The 22,448-nt window shown below is 38.4% G+C and overlaps 1 protein-coding gene across 2 annotated transcripts in view; it reads left to right on the top strand.

Moving 5' to 3' along the window:
* The window catches only part of AATF (apoptosis antagonizing transcription factor), a 105,174-nt gene that overhangs the window by 59,203 nt on the left and 23,523 nt on the right, over nucleotides 1-22,448 (top strand). The window contains exons 9-11 of one of the 2 annotated variants that reach the window (XM_047080883.1): nucleotides 10,378-10,445; nucleotides 12,293-12,373; nucleotides 20,221-20,292. In XM_047080883.1, coding sequence (XP_046936839.1) covers nucleotides 10,378-10,445; nucleotides 12,293-12,373; nucleotides 20,221-20,292 — 221 coding nt within the window. The remainder of the gene's footprint in view (nucleotides 1-10,377; nucleotides 10,446-12,292; nucleotides 12,374-20,220; nucleotides 20,293-22,448) is intronic. The other variant, XR_006962303.1, reaches the window with a different exon arrangement.

Raw genomic sequence — 22,448 nt, 5'->3', positions numbered from 1 at the left:
AATTCAAGTTTTTATTATGAAGATGTCAAGACACCTTTCTTATAATAAAAGGACCAACTCAAAGAGATTGCAGAAAGAGGGTCTGGATGGTTTAGAGGAAGCACAAAAGGTCTGTTCCTTCTCTTTTCCAGAGAAGAACCAACACTTCCTTTAGGAAATGAGATCCAAGAGGGAGGATAGGTCTACATGATTTTAACATGAATAGAATGAGAAGTGATTTAAAATCTTTTAATTCATTTGGATTAATTTTTTGTTTTTGTACTTTTAATTCAAGTACTCTTAGGATGGTTTAAAAAAAGGGTGATTCTTGGGGTACCTGAGTGGCTCAGTTGGTTAAACATCCGACTTGTCTCAGGTCATGATCCTTTGGTTTATGAGTTCGAGCCCCGTGTCAGGCTCTGTGCTGACAGCTCAGAGCCTGGAGCCTGCTTCCGATTCTGTGTTTGCCTCTCTATCTGCCCTTCCCCCTCATGCTCTGTCTCCCTCTGTCTCTCAAAAATGAATAAAAATGTTAAAAAAATGTTTTAAAAAGGTGATTCTTGAGATGATGCAAGGAAATGGATTAATTTATATTTGCAGTGCTGGGGGTGCAAAGTTCTGTAGCTTGTACAAAGTAAATTTTCATGGACATATTCAAATCTTCAAGGATCTTGGTTTTATTTTCCTAATTCATGCACATTGACTATATTATTAATGAATCAATGAATAGGTCAAGAACAGTATATTAAATGAAGGGGAAAAAACACCCACTTAAAACAAACCACCCACTTCTCTGGGCCCTCTGTAAGACATGTGAGAAGAATATTGTTCGGGGAGGAGGATTTGCTGATAATGGTAATGACAAAAACAAAACAGTTGCTTAGGTAGATAGTGGTACTCTCGATAAGAGGAGGAGATAGGCATTAATCAAGTAATCCACTAACAAGTGCAGATTAAGTACGAGAGTAGTGTGTATGTGTGTGGAGGGTGGGGTTAAGAAAGACTTCCCTAAGAGAGTGCCTGGGTGGCTCAGTCAGTTAAGCATCCGACTTCCGCTCCGGTCATGATCTCGACGTTCATGAGTTTGAGCTCTGCAGCACAGAACCTGCTTCAGATTCTCTGCTTCCCTCTTTTTCTTCACCCCCATAAAAAAATAAACATTAAAAAAAGAAAGGTTCCCTTAAGGAAGAGATGATTAAACTGACATTAATGAATGGAGAAGGAGGTGGGGTGTAAGCAGGTAAATGGTTAGGGAAGCACACCTGTGGCAGGGCTCCTGCATAAAGGGCTCTGTGGCGGGAGTGCACCTGGGAGCATTTCAGGTACGGAAAGAAGACTGGTGGGACAGGAGCACGGAGGTGGAAGGTTAGGCTGGAGAGGTAGATAAGGGACCAGACCATATTGGGCCTTTAGGCTGCAATAAGAATTTTATCCTCTGGCATATTTGCATTTAAAAAATATTACTCTGGCTCTAATTAGGAGACCAGAATGGAGGAGGGGCAAGAGTAAATGTGCGGAAATCATATACTAACTTAGGTGAGTCCATGTGTGTTTTATTTTACATTGTCTTCCCAGGGTACTCAATACATATTTATGGAATGTATGAAGACGATGATAGCCTATAGTAGGATATAGACAGTGGAGATAGATAAAAATGGACAGATTCATGAATGAGTGGATCACATACAAAGGACTTGGAGACAGATTAGATATTGAATGTAAAGGAAAAGGAATTCCAGGGGTAGCTCTTGTATCATTGAAATCTTGAGAATAGAATGAAACTCTTGGGGAAAGTGTATAGAGTGAGAGGAAAAGGCAGCTTGGAACTGAGTCTTAAAGAATGCTAGCATGCAATGTTTGGGCAGAGGAGATGGCTGAATATGGAGTAAAAACAGGGAGGTGCCTCAAAGATGGCAAGAAAGAGTGTTTCAGGAAGGTAAGAATGTACAGTATCACTTGCTGCTTCAAGAAATCTAGTAGGAGGGGTAGGGGTGCCTGGGTGGTTCAGTTGGTTAAGCATCTGACTCTTGGTTTTGGCTCAGGTTGTGATCTCACGGTTTGTGGGTTCGAGCCCCACTTTGGGCTCTGCACTGGTAGTGTGGAGCCTGCTTGGGATTCTGTCTCTCTCCTCTCTCTGTCTCTCTCCCCCTCTCAAAATAAATAAATAAATTAAAAAAAAGTCTAGTAGGATGAGTCATGACAGATGTCCATTAGACATGGAGATCTGGAGACCTTGGCATGAGTTGTTTCATTAGAACAATGGAGACAGAAATTTAGGTGTTATGGAGTTGGTTGAGGAGTGAGTGGGCAATGTGGAAAGAAAACAGAGAAAATAGTTACCTGTGGGGAGTGGGTCACCTTCTGGCAGTTTTATACTATAGGCATGTACAGTAATCCCTACCCAGCTATTTGAAATTATAGTGTATGTGGATTTATTTTTTGTATACTTTAAATATAGCATATAAAAATTGAAAGTGGGGGGGGGTTAATTTGAAAGACTGGAGAGCTCAGAACAGAAACATTTGGTAAAGCAAGAGGCAGAGCAGAAACATACATTTTCACTAAGATTTCTTGTGGAGCTGAAGAGGAAACGGAAGGAAGAGTAAAGCCAAGCATTATGAGTCTGCTTTTTGTATCTCAGGGAGAGAGGGACTGAAATACATGTAAGAAAAGTTGACTGTACTTGTTTCCTATGCAGTCTATGTATTGGGGACAGAGTTTGAAAAATCCTGACTCAGCTAGGCTGAGTAAGTTGGAGAGAGTTGTCCCAAGGTTTTTCCATCTTAAGAATCTGGCTCTGAACCATAGAAGCCTGAGCGGTATAAGAATCAATAACTGTAGGTCACAAATTTGGAAAGCCAGTGAATATATGGCCATAAAACCAAATGTTACAAATTACTTGTTTTGGGGTGCCTAGGTGGCTCAGTCAGCTAAGCATCCAGCTCCTAATCTCAGCTCAGGTCTCAATCTCAGGGCCATGATTTCAAGCTCTGCACTGGGCATGAAGCCTATTTAAAAACTAAATAAAACAAAAATTTAAAAATTACTTGTTTTTTGGCAAGAGCGCCAAAACAGTTCAATGGAGAAAAGAATAATCTCTTGACAAATGGTGCAGTTGGATATACACACACAAAAGAATGAAGTTGGACCCCTACATCACACCATATACAAAAATTAGCTCAAAATGGATCTAGATCTAAATACAAGAGCTGAAGTTATAAAACTCTTAGAAGAGAACACAGAAATAGATATTCATGACCTTGGATTATGAATTAATTTCTTAGATACAACACCAAAAGTACAAATGACAAAAGAAAAAACTGGACTTACATCAAAATTAAAAACTTTTCTATTGCAAATGATACCATCAAGAAAGTGAAAAGACAGCCTAAAGAAAGGGAATTGATAAGGGACTGGTGTCTAGAATATATAAAGAACTCTTACAGCTTAATAATAAAAAGACAACCTACTAAAAGAATGGGAAAAGCATCTGAATAGACATTTCTCCAAAGAAGATACACAAATGACCAGTAATCACAAGAGGATGCCAACCTCATTAGCTAGCCATCAGGGAAATGCAAATCAGAACCACAATGAAATAATACTTTACACCCACCAGGATGGCTATAATCAAAAAGTCAGGTAATAACAAGTGCTGATGAGGATGTCAAAAAGTTGGACCTGTCAGACATGGCTGGTGAGAATGTAAAGTGGTGCACCTGCTTTGGAAAACAGCCTAGCAGTTCCTCAAAAATGTTAACCATAGCAGTTTCACTTGTAGGTATATACCCAAGAGAAATGAAAGCAAATGTCCACACAAAAACTTGTAGTGAATGTCCATAGGAGCATTATTCACAATAACCATGAAGTGAAAACAACCAAATGTCCTTCAACTAATGAATAGATAAAATATGGTATATAATGGAATATCATTCAGCCATAAAAAAGAAGGAAGTACTGACATATATTACAATGTGGATAAACCTTGGAACACATATGGGGCGCCTGGGTGGCGCAGTCGGTTAAGCGTCCGACTTCAGCCAGGTCACGATCTCGCGGTCCGTGAGTTCGAGCCCCACGTCAGGCTCTGGGCTGATGGCTCAGAGCCTGGAGCCTGTTTCCGATTCTGTGTCTCCCTCTCTCTCTGCCCCTCCCCCGTTCATGCTCTGTCTCTCTCTGTCCCAAAAATAAATAAACGTTGAAAAAAAATTAAAAAAAAGAAAAAACACCTTGGAACACATGTTAGCTAAGTGAAACAAGCTAGTCATAAAAAAACCATAAATTAAATTACATTTATATGAAATGTCTGGAATGGGCACATCATAAAGACATAAAGGTTAGTGATTGCTTAGGGATATGGGAGTATGGGGGCGGGGGGACAGAGAAGTATACTGGGGATGATAGCTAATAGGTTTGGGGTTTCTTTTAGGTGGGATGAAATTGTTCTAAGATTAAATATGGTGGTGACTGCACCACTCTGTGAATTTACTAAAATACACTGAATTATATATATTGTGCATAGGTGAATTGTATAGTAAGTGAATTGTATCTCAATAAAATTATTAACAATTACTTGGCAGCAGCAAGTCAAAATAAATGTTATTGGTATTTCTAGTGTGTTGCCATGTTTTAATTTAGGGAGCAGAAAAATATTCAGAAGAGCTTTCATCAGTAGATCCTTGATCATCCCGTCCTTTTTCCCCCTGTAGGAATTATGAAATTTTTCAGTGTGAATTTGCAAACTTTCAAGATTTTTCAGAATACCTGCACTGGTCCCCCCCCTTATCCACAGGGGATATGATCCAAAACTCCCAGTGGATGCCTGAAACCGTGGATAGTACTGCACCCTAAATATACTGTGCTTGTTTCTGCACATACATACCTGTGATAAAGTTTAATTTATAAGTTAGGCACAGTAAGAGAATAACAATAACTAATAATAAAATAGAACAATTATAACAATACACTGTAATAAAAATAATGTGAATGTGGTCTCTCTCTAAACACCTTAGTGTACTGTACTCATCCTTCTTATGATGATGTGAAATGATAAGATATCTATGTGATGAGAGGAAGTGAGGTGAATGACGTACGCGTGTGATGTAGCGTTAGACTACATCTGATGATCCGTCAGAAGGAGGCTCATCTGCTTCCAGACCGTAGTTGGCAGCAGGTAACTAAAACCAAGGATAAGGCAGGGGACTACTGTATCCTCTTTCCTCTAGACATTGCTAAATAAATAACTGACGAATTCTTCTTGGGTCATTTGTTGTTTAAAAAATGGTAAAATACGGTGCTGAGAAGTTTTGGAAGGCAAAAACTTCCACTGCTTTAGGTTTTTTATTACTTGCATATTTTAAATAGTATATTTATACTATTGTTGATTTATCAACAGTCATTTATCAAATCATCAGTCATTTATCAAATCATCTCTTGACTTCCCATTATGGTAGTGAGGTCCTAGCCCTTCTGTACTTTCTACCTCCACACTTCTGTCCTCCATTTTCTTAAAGTACTTATTGTCACAGTTTTGTGAAGATTTATTGTTTACAATATGATGACTAAATAAATGTTCACATGTACTATCATTATATTTCCTTACATGCTTGTTTTTTCCTAGAATAATAAGGCCTGTTTTTAAAAATAGACTTTGTGTTCTGTGTATCTGTTTCCACCCCACATACACCAAATAAATGCCTTGAATACATAAACTAACCTATTATTCCCCCACCCACCCACCCACCCTTTTCCCTGGAGACCTTATTTCTAGAGCTCTCTGGACTCTGTTCTTTTTGGAATGGTTGCTCTCTGGGCCCCTGCCATCAGTAGTCTTGGGACCTGCCTTTGCTGCTTTCCTGAGTTAGACCTATTTTCTGACGTCTCATGTCTTTCCCTTTCTTGCTGTTACATGCTCATTTTACTCAAGCACATCTTCCTGTGAAAGAGTGTGTGGAAAGAAAATTGTTGAGTTCTTGCATGTGTGAAAATGTCTCCATGTAACTTTTCATACTTGGTAATACTTTGTGGATGGAATTTTGAGGTTGAAAGTGATTTTCCTCAGAATTTTGAAGGCATTGCTCTGCAATCCTCCCGTATCTGCTATTGCTTTTGAAATGTCTAATCCCATTTAGTTTTCATTCCTTAATATGTAGGGTGACTGTATAATTTATTGTCAAAACTGGGACATTTGAGGTGCTAGCCTGAAAGAATACTAGGACAACAGGCATAAACCCAGGACTCTCTGGGGTAAACTGGGACATGTGGTCACCCTCTTTATATGTGACCTATTTTTTCTGTAAGCATTTAGGATCTTCTCTTTACTTCCAGTGTTCCACATTTCATGATGATGTGTCTTGGGAAAGGTCTTTTTTCCTTCATTGTACTAGATTTTTGCAGGCTCATTCCTGTCCTTCAATTTGGGAAATTGTCATTACCGTTTCTTTAATTATGTTCTCCTAGCCTTAACAAAGTCAGATGTTTGACATTCTGGATTGTCCTCTAAATTTTTTTCTTCTCTTACATACAAGCAAGGGGGAAAAAAACACGCCAAAAACACAAATAAGCAGGAGGATGTTATCTTTTTGCCTTTTTGTTTCAGATCTGAAAGATTTTTGCACATTTATCTTCCAGTTCTTTGCAATTTAAATTTTTTTTGTTTCGTGTTGAATTTCTTATTTTACTCTTTTCTCATAGCCTCCTGTTCTTAGGGAAGTGTATCTTCTTTCACTTTTCCAACAGTGTCTATTCTTCTTCCTTTCCTTAGGTTTCTTTTGTTTTCCGCATTGCTTTGTTGTGTCCCCTTTTTTCCTTCCTATTTTGGTCTCTGTCTGAGCCTTTCCTCAGATGCCGATGATCCTTAACTCTTTTCATATTTAGTAAGACATTCCAAGTGTCTCTGAAACCTGAGCTATACTGTGAACAAACCTCCTGTTTGGAATTGTCTTCAAATGGCAGAACTTGGAGATGTGATTTTCTGGGGAGAGGAGGGATCAGCGATGGAGTTTCTCCCAGAGAGGACCCGCCCCTTCCCCCCACTCTCCTGCCTGGGAGGTTTTGTATCTGGGTGCCAGCATTCTGTGTATAGGGTCAGGGAATGAGGCAGAAGATGGGCATCACCTTTCCCTTCTGCATCCCAGCCTTTGCCACCTCATAGCCTTACATCTGGAGCTTCTGGGGCTCATTTTTTCCAGAGAAGAAAACTTTTCTCCGCGTGAGAGGGGTTGGTAGAGGGGTTAGTCACTTGTGGGATAGTCAGGGCCCAGTGGCACCGTCCCTCCCACTTCTGCCACTGTGCCTCCTCCTGGGGATTCTATGGGCCTAATTAGTTCCACCCTCACCTCTTATTCCCTCTGGGCACTTTGGTGATAACTACCTTCTACTCTTCCATCTCCTGACTGTCTCTGAAAAATTTATGAAAATCTGCTCTCATTAACTCTCCCTTCCTCTTCTTTCTCATGGGTTAATACATTTGTTTTATTCCTCTCCTGTCTTTTAGAGGGGTTGAGAAGGGAGAAGAGATAAACTAATGTGTTCAGTCTGCCATTTTTAACTGATTCTGGCATGCATTTTTCTAGACAAAGTATTATAAATGCTGATTAGATGCTGAACAGCACTATCAGGGCTATTTCTCATGTATGTTGTTACAGGTTAAATAGGTTTTTGTGGGCTGACCTGGAAACCTAACTACATCTATGATTTTCCCCTAGAACTAGAGAAACAATCAAGCTTTTGTGAGCTGACTCTGGAATTAAAACAGACTGGGACAAAAATATTTCACGCATGTCCCCATTTTCCTCGTCACAAAGAAAATTACAAATATTGTGTCATTATTGTTGAAATAAAAAGCTCCAATAACTGTAACAGAAACCTGTATTTTAATGGGGAAGTTTATTCATAAAGTTAAGCTACAAAAATTGAACTGAGAGGCAAAATTAAATTCTTCAGCAATATTCCTAAAGCTTAATTTTTCAGCAACTTCTTCGAAAGCAGTTTTCCTAATTAAATTAAAACCCAGTGATTGCATCAGCTGTGGGAAATAGCAAGCACCATGGGAATGGTTTGTTCACTTGTATTTTCTTGCTACTTTCTTATTCCTACCTTGCACACAACAGGATCTTCTGAAACACCAGACTGAATAAACTAGACTTGGCCAGATTGACCAGTAAAATCATCTTCCTTGTCATGAATGGCTAAGAACAGCTGTGCAGGGCACTTGGGTAGTGAAAATGCAGCCCAGAATATGGAAAGTACACAGAGTGCTTGAAAGAAATGCTGCACCAACGTGGTGTTTGAATTGCAGAGACCACTGCAAATGTAATAGATCCACTGTGGTTGTGCAGCTTCAATTTCCAGCCTTCGGGAAGGGCATATGGGGCTTTCTTCCAGAGGATCACCCCTGTTGTGCTGGGGCAGCCTTCCATGAGCACTTGCTCCCAGTGGCCATGACAGCCCCAGTCTCAAGGGATCAGAGACGATTAGGAAAACCAGGAACAGTTGTTATAATCTCTTCTGTGGCCGGAACAAGGTAAGGGCAATGAGATGCAGTCATTCCGTTATTTCCCTTCCTTTCTTAGTGTTTTCTTTCTATTCTTTTTCTTCTCCTTCTTCTGGTTTTATTATTAACCTCTCCCCCTCTACCCCCACCACCTTGCTTCTGACAGAATATTGACTAGGAACCAGAAGCCCATTTTGGCTTAGCCTTCAGGGCAGCCGTTTACAGAGTAGCAGTGCTACATAGGTTTACTGTGTCGTATGTCTGTGTAACACTGGATTTGGATCTTGTATTTAGCTGCCAGAAGTGACTGTGATGAAGTAGGAGAGATAAACTGATAGATTGGCTGCCAGAAAGATGTTGGGAATCAATCAGATAAACAGGGTAGAGAAATAGCTTGCTGTTTTCTAGTGATAATAAACCAGTGGCCTCTGGTCCCCACATTTTTAAACGTAATTGCTGTAGTAATAATGTCCAAAATAAGCAAATGAAAAAGCATCACAGGAGGTTTTTTAATTGCGATTGAGATATCCTTTTCCCTTTTGCAATAAAGATTCATCTTATATGGAGATGAACATTTCTATAAATTTGTTTTACTTCTTCCAGTGCCTACTTACATAAACAAATGAAAATTAGAGAGTGAACTACTTTCATAGGAATTTATTCCTCCTTCTTTACCCTCCCACAGACTTCAGCTGTTTAACTTGGTGAAATATCTGTATTGCTACCATGCCTCACCTACAAAATAATGACCTTTTTTGGTGAAGAAACACATTGTAAAGTCAAACCTATATTATTGACAGATGATTAGCAGGATTATATTAGTGTCTTCCCTTAGATTTCTCTCAGACTTTTGGGATTTTAATCTCTGTTGCTATTTCCCTGCACATAGCACTTGTATAGGAGAGATGATATCTAGGTTTTTTTTAATAGTAATTTAAAACTGTCCTCCCTTAATGTTTAACCTTTCTTCATTTTTGAGCAGGCTACCCGCCCAACCTGGGGCTTGAACTCATGCCCCTGAGATCAAGAGTCACATGCTCTAGCGACTGAGCCTGCCGGGCACCCCTAATGTTTAACTTTTAAACATTACTCCTCTTCACCTAGTAGGACTTTAAGATCCAATGCAGATTCTTAAGTCTGTGTGAAAGTTACAGGTTTACACTCGGGTCAGATGCAGTAGACTGCCCAGGACTAAGCGGAGAGTAGGAGAGTAATGTAGAGTTCTCATGGAGCTCACTGTATGGGACAAGAGACTGGTTCTCCCCTATTTGCAGTACACACGTATGAGTTTCGTTAGGTTCCCTCTTATAATTGTCATGGCCGTGAATGCGTGAGTGTCATATGTGGTTGAATCGCTTCATGGTAAGCATGGTGGAGTACCAGCCGTGGAAAACAAGAGAATGAAATTCACGCTTTTAATTACATGTAATAAAGGCTTTTGCCTGAGGATGACCTTCCTGGCTGCTGGAGGTTATAGGTCAGAAGTTAACCATGTACCATTATCCTATTGGTGAGAAGCTGATGCATTTTCTTTTTTGCCATACAGCCTTTTCCACCTGACCTTTTAAAGATTCTCCATCGGTATCGATGAGATGGACAAAACTAATCATAAAAACAATGAAGGGAATGTTGCACACTCATTGATCCTTTTGAAATGAACTGCAGTACAATAAGTCTTCCAAATGGACTTCTGTTCTCAGCTATTGCTATAGCCACCTTTTTAAAGATATATAAATATGAAAGGGTTAATGGGAATTCAGTCATGCTCTTGCCACTGGGTTGTCCCTTATTGATTGTAGTTTTAGAGCTGTCACTATGCCATTCAGAATTCCTACTATGCCCTTTTAAAGTCAGTTGGTGCTGGGAGATGATGAATAAATCAGTTGCTTTCCTTTTTCCACAAGCTCCTTCGAGAACTCATAGAACGAAAGACCAGCTCCTTGGATCCCAATGATCAAGTGGCCATGGGAAGGTAATTTAGATACGGCTTTCTGTTCATGCAAGCAGCCCTATATAATAGTTTCTCTCTTTCAGTCCCCTTAATTCTGCCTCAAAGGCAGTGATCGGCCCTGTAACTATAAAAGTTAAGCAAGATAATAAGAGCTAGAGAGACAAAGCGATGGAAATCCTGTTTACCCTACCCTGCCTTAAGTGCAGTTTGAATGAGAGATTATAAAACACCTATATGCATTTGTTTTAGAGTGTGTTTTTCAGAGTCCTCCTTATGCCCTTTGCTCTCTGATTTGGGCGGTGATTGTATCTGTATCAACCTCTGACCAGTGGATAAAAAGCAACCACCCAAATGTGTGCTCTCGGCCGTCAGAACGTGACACTGTGCACAACAGGTTCCTTGCTCATAGTTGAATCTGCTTTGTTTGAGTCTGCCCTAATTTAGACCTCCACCCCTCAGTAAAAGCTTCGGCACAATCAGAAATGGAACGTGGCAGCATTACCCAGATGTCAGGGTAGAATGTAAAGTAGTGAAGGAAGGCTCTTGTGTGTATGCTTCATCCTGTGGTTGGAAAATAAAAAGGGCATTTAGAGTGCTACCTAATGAATAGTGTACATTTAAATAGCCATGAGCTATAATTTGCAAAAGCATGAAAGGAAACAAAAGCTGCAAGTGCCAGGATGGGATTCTGGGCAGAGCAGCATTTTGAGAATGCAATGAAAAATTTGTGTTGATGAAATAATTTTATTTGAGTAAAACATTCTTTGAGTTTTAGGGGTAGGATATTGTTGATATTTTGTGTATCTCTGGAAGGCTATAGAGAGCTGCTCACTATAAATTTAATGTGATACAGCAAATTGCATTTAAGTGGTGATTATATTGTACATTTATCTGACTTTACAATAAAATAGATTATGGTAATTAAGATTATATTAAGATTACAGTAATTGGATTTCCCTAGATTATTTTTTTCTGATGTTGAGTTTCCGTTGTATAAATCAGGTAAGATGACTTAGCTGCTGCTGCTTCTCCTTTTTTTCACATTTGTTCATGTGAGGAATTTGTTCATGTGAGGAATCTATGAAGATTTTCTTAGTCCAGTATCCTTTTTTTGAAAGATTAATTCCTTTTAATCTAAAAGGACTATAGAATATGTGAATATTGGGCCATGATTTGAACAGACTAACTGTAAAATTGAGATGATCTGGGAAATTTGAAGACTGACTCCATATTTGATAGTAAAGGATTACTGTTCACTTTTTTGTAAGTGTGACAAGTCATATTGAGATTATATGGGGGGGGGGGAAGAACCCTTACCTCTCAGCAGCACATTCTTAAATACCACAGGTGAAATTAAAGTTAAATAAACAAAATGGTTGTAAAACTAGTGTCAGTAGTGGATAATTATAAAAAATTAGCAAAAATTGGAAAGTGCAAGAAAAAGCACACGGGCATTAACAAAGGGAAAATTGAAGAATTCGTGTATTCAGGCTGAATAGCAGTTGCAGTAATAGTAATAGAACATGCTGTACAGCTAAAACACTGAAAGCAAACCCAAGCAGCTATACCCAGTTTGATGGGTTTTCCTGCAGACTGCTGGATTTAGTGCTTGTCACAGCAACTGTAGACACTAAGGAGCATTGTTAACCAAATTCGCTGTAGAATTTCCCAGCTGCCATTTGTTTTTTTACCATTGCACAAATCCTCTTCAATTGATTAGTCACTTTGGCCCCAGACTATCTTGAGGAACTTGATGTAGGTTGATGATTTCTTTCTGCAAGGTTGTTAGTGAGAAAAATTCCAATTTGTCAATAGGTATAACTATTTCTGTTCGTGATGATGCATAACATTGCTTGTGAATTTCCCAGGCAGTGGCTTGCGATCCAGAAATTGCGAAGCAAAATCCACAAGAAAGTAGATAGGAAAGCCAGCAAAGGAAGGAAACTTCGGTGAGTTACTTTGTAGAACAAATTTTCACATGTTACATTACATCTTTTGTATTTTAAAGGCTGTTATGTCATTTCTCTATTTCTTCTGATGATTCTGTTTTTAAGGATCAGAAAAATAACTAAAACAATACTGGTGGCTTTTCATGAGGCTCAATTTTTCTCACTCTAATACCATACTCTAAGACTATAGTTTCTGTTCCTTTTTGCTGTTGTGAAGGGATGGGTTAAATAATGCCTGCCTTTTCCTGAAAGAGAAATAAGAAAACAAGATAGGATAGTTGAAATTGTCTTATATTTAAAAAGTGATTTCTATAGAACAATTTAACAATTTTACTTTGGATGCTTATTTAGAATAGAATTGGTCCATTTTCATGATGTCATACATGTATACACTATGTGAAGAATATATAAACGAAGATTCCAGAGAATGTTAACAATGTGCTTAAATGAGATGAGAAATATAATTTTTTTTAAGATTTTATTTTTCAGCAATCACTACACCCAGAGTGAGGCTCAAACTCATGACCCTGAGATCAAGAGTCACATGCCTAGCTGACTGAGCCAGCCAGGCGCCCTGAGAAATACAATTTTTATGAGAAAACATATTTCTGACTATAGGAAACCCCTCAATCCTGTGTGTGTGAGTGTGTGTGTGTGTGTGTGTGTGTGTGTGTACACAGATACAAGATATTATATGCCTGCTATGTAATATTCTTACAAAGCCTGCATGTCAAAGAAACTTCTTGTAATTGGGGTGCACATGGAAGAAAAATCTTAAACTCATTGTGTTAGGACAATTTAGGCAGACAGCTAATCCCATATCCTTATTAGAGCCTGCCTGTCATTGGATTGCCTTTAGACAAATGTGGATCTATCTCATTTTTAAATAACTTCAGAGAAGCAGATTTCACAACTACTTTATTTTTTTTCACAACTACTTTAATTAACCTGTTAATTTAAGTTAAACTCACCAGGAAATATGTAGTTCTCTTTAACTTTGCAGAAGTGCAAAGAAGCTTTTCATCATCTTTTTATTCAAAGTCACTTTCTTAAATTTCAGGTTCTATTTTACAGTTTGTTTAACTTTTTTAATATGTCAGAATTTCCAAGTCTTCGTACTTCTCCAGGTTTGTTTTTAGTGGGATGATTCCAAGAACATGGACTAGAGAGCCAGACTTACTCTTTAACGTTCAGATCAGATTTTTCTCCAGTACTGTGCTTTTATTTCTTTGTTTTTTGAGAGAAGCAAGAATGTGAGTGAAGGGGGGAACGGGCAGGGCAGAAAGGAGGGAGAAAGAGAATCCCAAGCAGGCTCCACACTCAGTGTGGAGCCCGACGTGGGGCTCAATCTCAAGAATGTGAGATTATGACCTGAGCTGAAATCCAGAGTCAGACGCTCACCTGACTGAGCCATCCAGGCATTCTTCCAGTACCGTGCTTTTAAAACTGTAGCTTTATGAGGCTATAAATGTTCTCTAGTGGGAGGAACCCAGAATCCTGGGAGTTGGGTTCAAATTCTGGCTTTGTCTGGCCACACAATTTTGGTTGTTCTTTATTCTCTGGACCTCACTTTTCTTATTTACTAAGAAGAGATAATAATCCCTACTTTATAGGGATGCCTGGGTGGCTCAGTTGGTTAAGCATCCGACTTAAGCTCAGGTCATGATCTCGCAGTCCGTGAGTTCAAGACCCATGTTGGGCTCTGTGCTAACAGCTCATAGCTTGGAGCCTGCTTTGGATTCTGTGTCTCCCTCTCTCTCTCCCCCTCCCCCACTCATGCTTGCTCTTGCTCTCTGTCTCTGTCTCTCTCTGTCTCTGTCTCTCTCTCTCAAAAATAAACATTAAAAAAAATTTTTTTTTTAAATCATGTGTAAATGTCTGGTACGTAGAAAGCTTTCGAAAGTATTAATTTCTTTGGTTTCTCTTGTGCTTACCTATTGGTATTGCTGTTGCAAATATACAGTCATTAGAAGAATTGAGAGAGGAGAAAATCTCTTTTCTACATTACTGTTATGAATTTTATATTGGGGCAAGTACCTATATGTATGCGCCCCTTGAGAGCAAGAATTGTGCTCCCTTATTCTTTAAGACAATTCCAACCGTATCTATCTATTGTAATTCCTTGTAGACATTAGTCAGCCAGAAATGTTTTTTGGATGATTATGTCATTAAAATTAACATGCTCACTAGGTAAGAAGGAATGGCTATAACGTAAATATAGCACAGAGTAAGAAGTCCGGGTGAGTGTTAGAGAACCGAGTACTTTTCTAGCATGGCAAATAACTTAGAAGAACATGAGTCTTTTGTTTCCCAAATCAAAATATACTTATCACAGTTATTATTTATTAAGTTGAAAGAAAAAAACGAGGATTTTATTTTAATAGCAACCGTTTTTTGTATGTTAATAGACTCATCTCATTAAACTGTTCATTAGAGTTGCAAGTATGTAGATCTGGTTTCATAGCATTTTGATAGTGATTTAGATTTACACATCCCCATAAATCCAGAGACATTGACAATCTTATTCTGGCAACAGACAAGTGGGAGACAGATATTCTATTTAATAAACCAGGCTAAACATTAAAATGTAAGAAGTGGTTAATTAAAATATAAAAAGGATTCCTTCTGAAGTTCTAGGAACCATATGAGGTGCCAGGTAAAACCCATTCTGCCCTGAAGGAGTATGTCCTCAGGAGAAGATGGCAAGCAATAAGTGGACAGTGATGCTGTTGGTGGATCCCTGGTGTAGTGGTCACCCCATTGCCCATGGGGAGATGTAGGCTGCTCAGGAAGACTTCCTGTAAGATACCATCCACATTTCACACTGAGCACGCTAGGAGAGTTAGCCTAGTGAAAGGCCAAAGAGAATACCATTTGCAAAAACACAGACTTGAGAGTATACATACCATTTTAGGAGCTGTAATTTATTTTGACAGGAACTTAAAGTGAATATGGGGGAATGGCAGGAGATGAAGGAGGCTGTATGAGTAGCTGAGTGCTAGGTCATGACCATGCTAAGAATTCGGACTTTATTCTGTAGACTATAGTGAGTCACTGAAAAACAAAGGAAGACTGAAGAACTCTTATAGAGTGAAGGAGACTAAGGAGACGTTGCAAGTATGTGCAATTTGGGGTCTTAAATTAGATCCTGGGAAAGAAAAAAGACTCTCAGATAAAAAATAGAAATTTTAATAAGCTGTGTAATTTGGGTAGTAGTATTGTATCAATGCTAATTTCCTGATTTTGATAATCCACTATGTTTATGTAAATTGTTAACATTAGAGGAAGGAGGGTGAGGGAATGTGTAAACTCTCTACTATTTTTGCAATCTTTCTTTTTGTTTTTTTTAATGTTTTTAAATTTATTTTTGAGAAAGAGAAAGAGAGGGAGAGTGCACGTGGGAGGGGCAGAGAGAGGGGGGAACAGAGGAGCCAAAGCAGGCTCTGTGCTGACAGACATAGGGCTCGAACTCACAAACCACAAGATCATGACCCGAGCCGAAGTTAGATGCTTAACCAACTGTGCCACTCAGGCACTCCTGCAATACAAATTAATTATTGAATTAAAACATTTTTAAAAAGGTCATATGTTTTGCATTGTCTTGTAGTTTTAGCATCCATATTCATCTGGCTTTCTTGTGACCAGGAATGTGAAGGATGTGGTCAGAATCAGAGAGTGTTCTTTATTAATAGCAATAGTGATAACCAGCATTTGTAAAACTCACTGTCAGGTACTGCTATGCAGTTTATGTGCAGAGAGAACAAAAAACACAGACTGTAGAGCTAGACTGTCAGATTGAACTGAGTCTTCTACTTACCAACCTGGAGACCTTGGGCAAGTCAGTTCACATCTCTGTGCTTCCGTTTCCTCATCTGTGAAATGAGTATATTAATAAAAATCGCATCTTGGAGGGTGTTATCAGATTAGATGAGCTAATTTCTGTAAAGTGCTTAGAGAAGGTAACTCACATGGCCCATACAGAGCTGGTAAGTAGCAAATTGGGGTTTGAGTTAATTGGTCTGATTGCAGAGCCCATGCTTCTGTCTTTTGTTTTGAGAGAGTGTGTACACACATGCAAGCGAGGAAGAGGCAGAGAGAGGGAGAGAGAATCCCAAGCAGACTCCATGCTGTCAGTGCAGAGCCTGATGTGGGGCTCTATCTCACAAACCATGAGATCATGACCTGAGCCGAAGTCAAGAGTTGGACACTTAATCCGACTAAGCCACCCAGGCGCTCCACAGAGCCCATGCTTCTAACCTGTGGCCTGTTTTCTTTCTCTAGGCAGGACACACTGGCCTATACGGGCACTAAAATGACGCAATGGCTACATTAGCATTCTGGCCCAAAGGATTAAACATGTGGCCCAGGCTGCATGGGAATATTATAAATAACTTCCTTAAATTAGACCTCAAGAAGAGCTGGTAGGTGTCCCAGCTGTCATCACCGATACTAGGTCCATTAGTGAGCAAGTTTTCTCTTTTGTTTGTGATAGAGTTGGAGAGAGAAGATTTCCAGAAATGTTATAGCAAAGATGAACATTGACTTGTGAAAACATCAGTTTAAATGATAGCAGGTCAGTGGCATCAGCCTTGTCAGACTGGATGTGGCAACTTGTTAGTTGGGTGCTAGAAAGTAACTTATTTTTAAAAAAGGAATATTTTGACTTGGGAAAATAATTGTAATTATCGATTATCAGTACTTTTACTGAGCATTATATGTAAGTAGATCTGATCATGATTTAATCAGAATTCATAGTGTAAATAAATTAAACTCAGGCCTTTAATAACAGGATGTCTTACTGTGTTTGTCTGTTCTTCTGCAGTAAAATTACATTTGTCTTTTCTTGGTATGGTTGTTAAAAGGTGTTTTTAATACTAAAACATGCATCCATCCTCAGCAGCACTGAGATTAGATGAAATCTGTTGCATTAAGTACACATTACTAAATCGTCTTTAATGTGATTACTTCTTAAAGTCTGTCTTTCATCATGCTGTTAATAGTTATTGAATATACTGTATTAAAATGTAAAAGTATTCCACAGAGCAGTATCATCCAATAAGAATATGTATTACATATGTAATGTTAAATGTTCTAGTGGCCACATTTAAAAAGTAAAAAGAATGAGATGGACTTAAGCTTAATAATATATTTCATTTAACCCAATATCAAAAATATTATTACTCAGTATTTCAACAATTTATTAATTTATTATTTTAAAATTATTAATGGTATATTTTATATTCTTTTTTCCATCTCAAGTCTTCAAAATCTGGTGCACTTTTCTCATTTAGGCACATTTGCAGCAGTCAGACTAGCCATGTTTCGAGTGCTTAAGTAACTGCATGTGGCCAGTGACTACTGGATTGGACAATACAACTGCAGAGTAGAGTTCATCATAGTCTTTGTCCAGAGAGTGAATTAAACCTCTCTTTGGATACAGCCAAGAACAGTATTCATGTTTTCAGATGGACACCAAAGTTTGGTGAAGCCTAAAGACATTAAAATGAATTTATTAATAGTACTTATGCTTTATTACTTAAAAGGTTATGTGAGTGTTTATGGTCTCATATATTAACATAACCTTTTGGAGGGTATTTTGGCTCCATGTTTCAGCTTTCACTATGTATATACCTTTTGATTCACCAGCAATTTCACATCTCAAAATCTGCCCGAAGGAAATTTATGTGAACAAACATACAATAATTAATGTATAAGAATTTTCATTTTAACACTATTTAGTATGGTTTTTAAAGGGGGGCAGTGTATGTAAATGCCCATCAATAGGAGATTAAATAAATTATATTAACAATGGAATGTTTTACAACTATGGAAAAGAATAGAATGTGGCAAGGTTCAGTGGGAAAAAGCATAATGCAGAATATCAAGTATATTACAACCTCCCTTTTATGTGAAAACCGTGTTAAGTTTATTTTTGTCTTATATATAGAAAATTCTACAGCCATACTTAACAGTTTTAATTAATAGTGATTATTTCTGGGGTGTAAGGCTGCAGGAGGCTTGTCAATTTTCTATACATTTCTGTATTTGGATTCTTTTTGTAAGAATTATGTATTACTTTTTATAATTAGGAGGTGGCAGACATTTAAAAAAACAGATATGCATAGAGATTTTGTTTTTGCATCTTATGAAACATGAAGAATTGGGAGCATATACGTGTTCAAAAATGTATTATAGTATTTCCACTTCTGGAATTGTATTCAGCTATTCTGATATTGTTATGGGACAATGTTTACAATGCTAAGTTAAAAAAAGAAGTTACAAAATTTATGTGTGTGTATGTGTGTGGGTAAATAACAGCGTCACTATGAAAAACAAACATAACTAATCAAAATGTTAACAACTGTCTGTAGGTGGAGGAACTATACATTTTGTGTGTGCTTCATTGGTTTTTTTCCATATTTTCTATAACGAATTTATACTTTTTCTACTACTCTTGTAATGAAGGAAATCTCGTTACTATTCTTGTAAAATTCATTTGTTAAAAAAATGAAATTTGGGAGGCTCAGCTGTGGGTGGTACGGTAGAGAATCAAATTATTTGATACGTGTAAAAATATTTTTAACACTGTAAAGCTAATATTATGTACACGAAAATGTCATATTTTTGTTTGTGGATAGTGTTCTGTTCAAGTAAAATTTTGTGGGTTTTTTAAAAGATTTTTTTTAAGTGATCCCTACACCCGATGTGGGGCTCGAACTTACAACCCCGAGATCAAGAATCACATCTACCGACTGAGCCAGCCAAATGCCCCCCAAGTAGAGTTTTTTGGTTAGAATTTTATAATATGCATATTGTCGTACATCCTCTTCTATTATAATGAACAGAAAGGGCTAGCTCCTTTTAATTCTCTTCTGTATAATTTGGTCTGTATAAGGTCATGTAGTTGTTTGGCTCCTTTCGCTGGAGGATCTCGAAGCACTCCATACAAAAATACCGTTTTTTTTCCTGTTGGTGGGAAGTGGAAGTGATGTTATTTAAATTTCCATAACACCATGACTTGGAAGATCTAGGGATCAAACTTGTTATGTACTCAGATATAATCCTTCATTTAAGGATGGGGGAAATGGGGCGCCTGGGTGGCGCAGTCGGTTAAGCGTCCGACTTCAGCCAGGTCACGATCTCGCGGTCCGTGAGTTCGAGCCCCGCGTCAGGCTCTGGGCTGATGGCTCGGAGCCTGGAGCCTGTTTCCGATTCTGTGTCTCCCTCTCTCTCTGCCCCTCCCCCGTTCATGCTCTGTCTCTCTCTGTCCCAAAAATAAATAAAAAACGTTGAAAAAAAAAATTTAAGGATGGGGGAAATGAAAGACTGGGCCTAGTAAGTAGAGATGGTGTGGAATTCTAGAAGCCTTCTCTGACTCAGAGAACTAGTGCTAGTGAGTGATGGTGGTGGGGAGGCATTGTAACTTGGGTGTTGTACTACACTAGTAACTACTAGTAATGACACCGAAAATGATGAGGATATACTTAGAGGAGGAAAATGGGGTACTCAAGTCCTTATTGTCTTCTGTCTGGAATAATGTTTGAGGATTAGTATATTGCTCAAGAGCATAAGTGTGTCTACTCTTTCTGGGGACTGTGATGTAAATGAATCTGTGTTGAACTACTGTCATTTACAATGTGCTTTTAGCAGACTTCTCCTGTAATATAAAAGAACTAGAGGGAAATACAGTTGTGATTAGTATGTGCCAATGAATTGTTCCCTATTTGCATTCTGGAGCCAAATGCTTCTGTGGTCAGTTCTGGAGTTTGTTAGCTCATAGAATGTGTTTCCTTTTCTAGGTTAATAGTTACTAATGTTGCTGCCTGTTTGTTTCCTGCTTTATTTAGGTTTCACGTCCTTAGCAAGCTACTAAGCTTCATGGCACCTATTGACCAAACTACAATGAATGATGATGCCAGGTGAGTAATAGATTAATTATGTGTCTCAAATGGCTCCATGACAGCCTGATATTGACCTGTTCTACAGCCTGTCACCCTCTCCATTTCTTCTTATCAGTTAACCATTTGTCATTGGCATCATAGCAAGGGTCCTTGTCACATCTCTTCACCCCATAATTACTGTAAAACCAAAACAAAATTTCTGTAAATATCAGTGCTGCCTCTGGTGGGTTTTTGTTTGTTTTCGCTATGTTGTTTTTAACTTTAGCCACCTGCCTAGGACATCTGGGCTTTTCTCTAGGACAGACAGACGGGTCAGGACAACACTTGTACTTGCTCTGTGTGTTTGTGGGTTTTGTGCATATGCTCTCCTTTAAAAAATTTTTTTTTTAATTTTTTTTTAATGTTTTATTTGTTTTTGAGACAGAGAGAAACAGAGCATGAACAGGGGAGGGTCAGAGAGAGAGGGAGACACAGAATCTGAAGCAGGCTCCAGGCTCTGAGCTGTCAGCACAGAGCTCAACACGGGGCTCGAACTCACGGACCGTGAGATCATGACCTGAGCCGAAGTCGGACGCTTAACCGACTGAGCCACCCAGGCGCCCCTAAAAAATTTTTTTTTAATGTTTATTTATTTTTGAGAGACAGAAGGAGGGAGACACAGAATCTGAAGCAGGCTCCAGGCTCTGAGCTGTCAGCACAGAGCCTGACACAGGACTCAAACCCATAAGCCGTAAGATCATGACCTGAGCCTAAGTCAGACGCTTAACCGACTGAGCCACCCAGGCGCTCCTGCTCTCCTTTTTTAAAATGGCTTGATACTGCTCTAGAGATGTGTATTAAATTGTGTTTATTCAGATTGCCATTGTGGATTTTCTTAGTATTTTTACAAAAGAAGTACATGCTCATTTTATAAAACTGAAACGGGCGCCTGGGTGGTGCAGTCGGTTAAGCGTCCGACTTCAGCCAGGTCACGATCTCACGGTCCGTGAGTTCGAGCCCCGCGTCAGGCTCTGGGCTGATGGCCTGGAGCCTGTTTCCGATTCTGTGTCTCCCTCTCTCTCTGCCCCTCCCCCGTTCATGCTCTGTCTCTCTCTGTCCCAAAAATAAACGTTGAAAAAAAAAAATATATAAAACTGAAACAAAATAGAAATATATCCAAGAAATGTATCCTCATAACAATTAGTAATTAGCCATTTTTTAGAGAATAATTCCTTCTACATTTATTAGTTGGCATTCTACATTGTAATATGTTTATAATATTGCTTATTTAGCCATATCCCTCTCTTTCATTTATTTGTCATTCATTATATTAGTATGAACTCCTGCTTTTTTTTTATTCAGTGAATTATAATCTATTACTATCATTTATTTTGTTTTAAAATTGTCCAGCATTAATGAAGCCCTCACAAGCTGGCTTTTGTCCTTTTGAAATATCCCCATTCCTTGAGTACATTCTTACTTTCTAACAGGATATTCTAGGCTCGTCTTATACTTTCCCTGTTCCAACCCTGGAGTCTGTCTTTCTCCAAGGAACCCTGATTCTTTTTTGTGGATTGTGGTATTTAGAAACTAAGATCTGTGTGCTAAGGGTGTTCATTGTCACTGGGTTTCACTGTTGCTAGGTTCTTTCAGCATAGGCAGCTAGGAAATGTGTGTATGTAAGTATGTACACATGCAGGAGGGAGCCACTGTAGCATCTTTGAATATTTCCTTTCAGTCTTTTTTTTTTTTTTTAATTTTCTTACACATTTCATTTTATTTATTTATTTATTTTAAAGTAATCTCTCTACCCAAATTGGGGCTTGAACTCATGACCCCAAAATCAAGAGTAATATGTTCCACTGACTGAGCTGGCCAGCTTTCAGTCTTTATGAGTTCCCTTCGAGTATATTCTTATTTTTCTTTAGAATATAACTAAAATTATATTCTGTTGTGAATTTTTCATTTAAATATTTTGTATACTGTGAGCATATTCATGTCACTAAAATGACTATAATATTTTTATGTTCCTTATTTAACCATTCACTAGTTGTTGGACAATTATTTTTAATTATTGCTGTAAATAATGCTGTGGTAGACATTTGTAAACATAAATCTTTACCAAGTGAAATTATTAGTCCTAGGGTAAATACATAATAGTCTGCCAGTTTTATTTCTCAAGGTACATTTGACCT

This window comes from Lynx rufus, unplaced genomic scaffold, assembly GCF_022079265.1.
Source record: "Lynx rufus isolate CCGP_SWC_20201006 ecotype Redwood Valley unplaced genomic scaffold, mLynRuf1.p SCAF_18, whole genome shotgun sequence".
Taxonomy (NCBI): domain Eukaryota; kingdom Metazoa; phylum Chordata; class Mammalia; order Carnivora; family Felidae; genus Lynx; species Lynx rufus.
The sequence above is the reverse complement of the archived record's forward strand: the minus strand, read 5'-3'. Positions and strand labels throughout refer to the sequence as shown.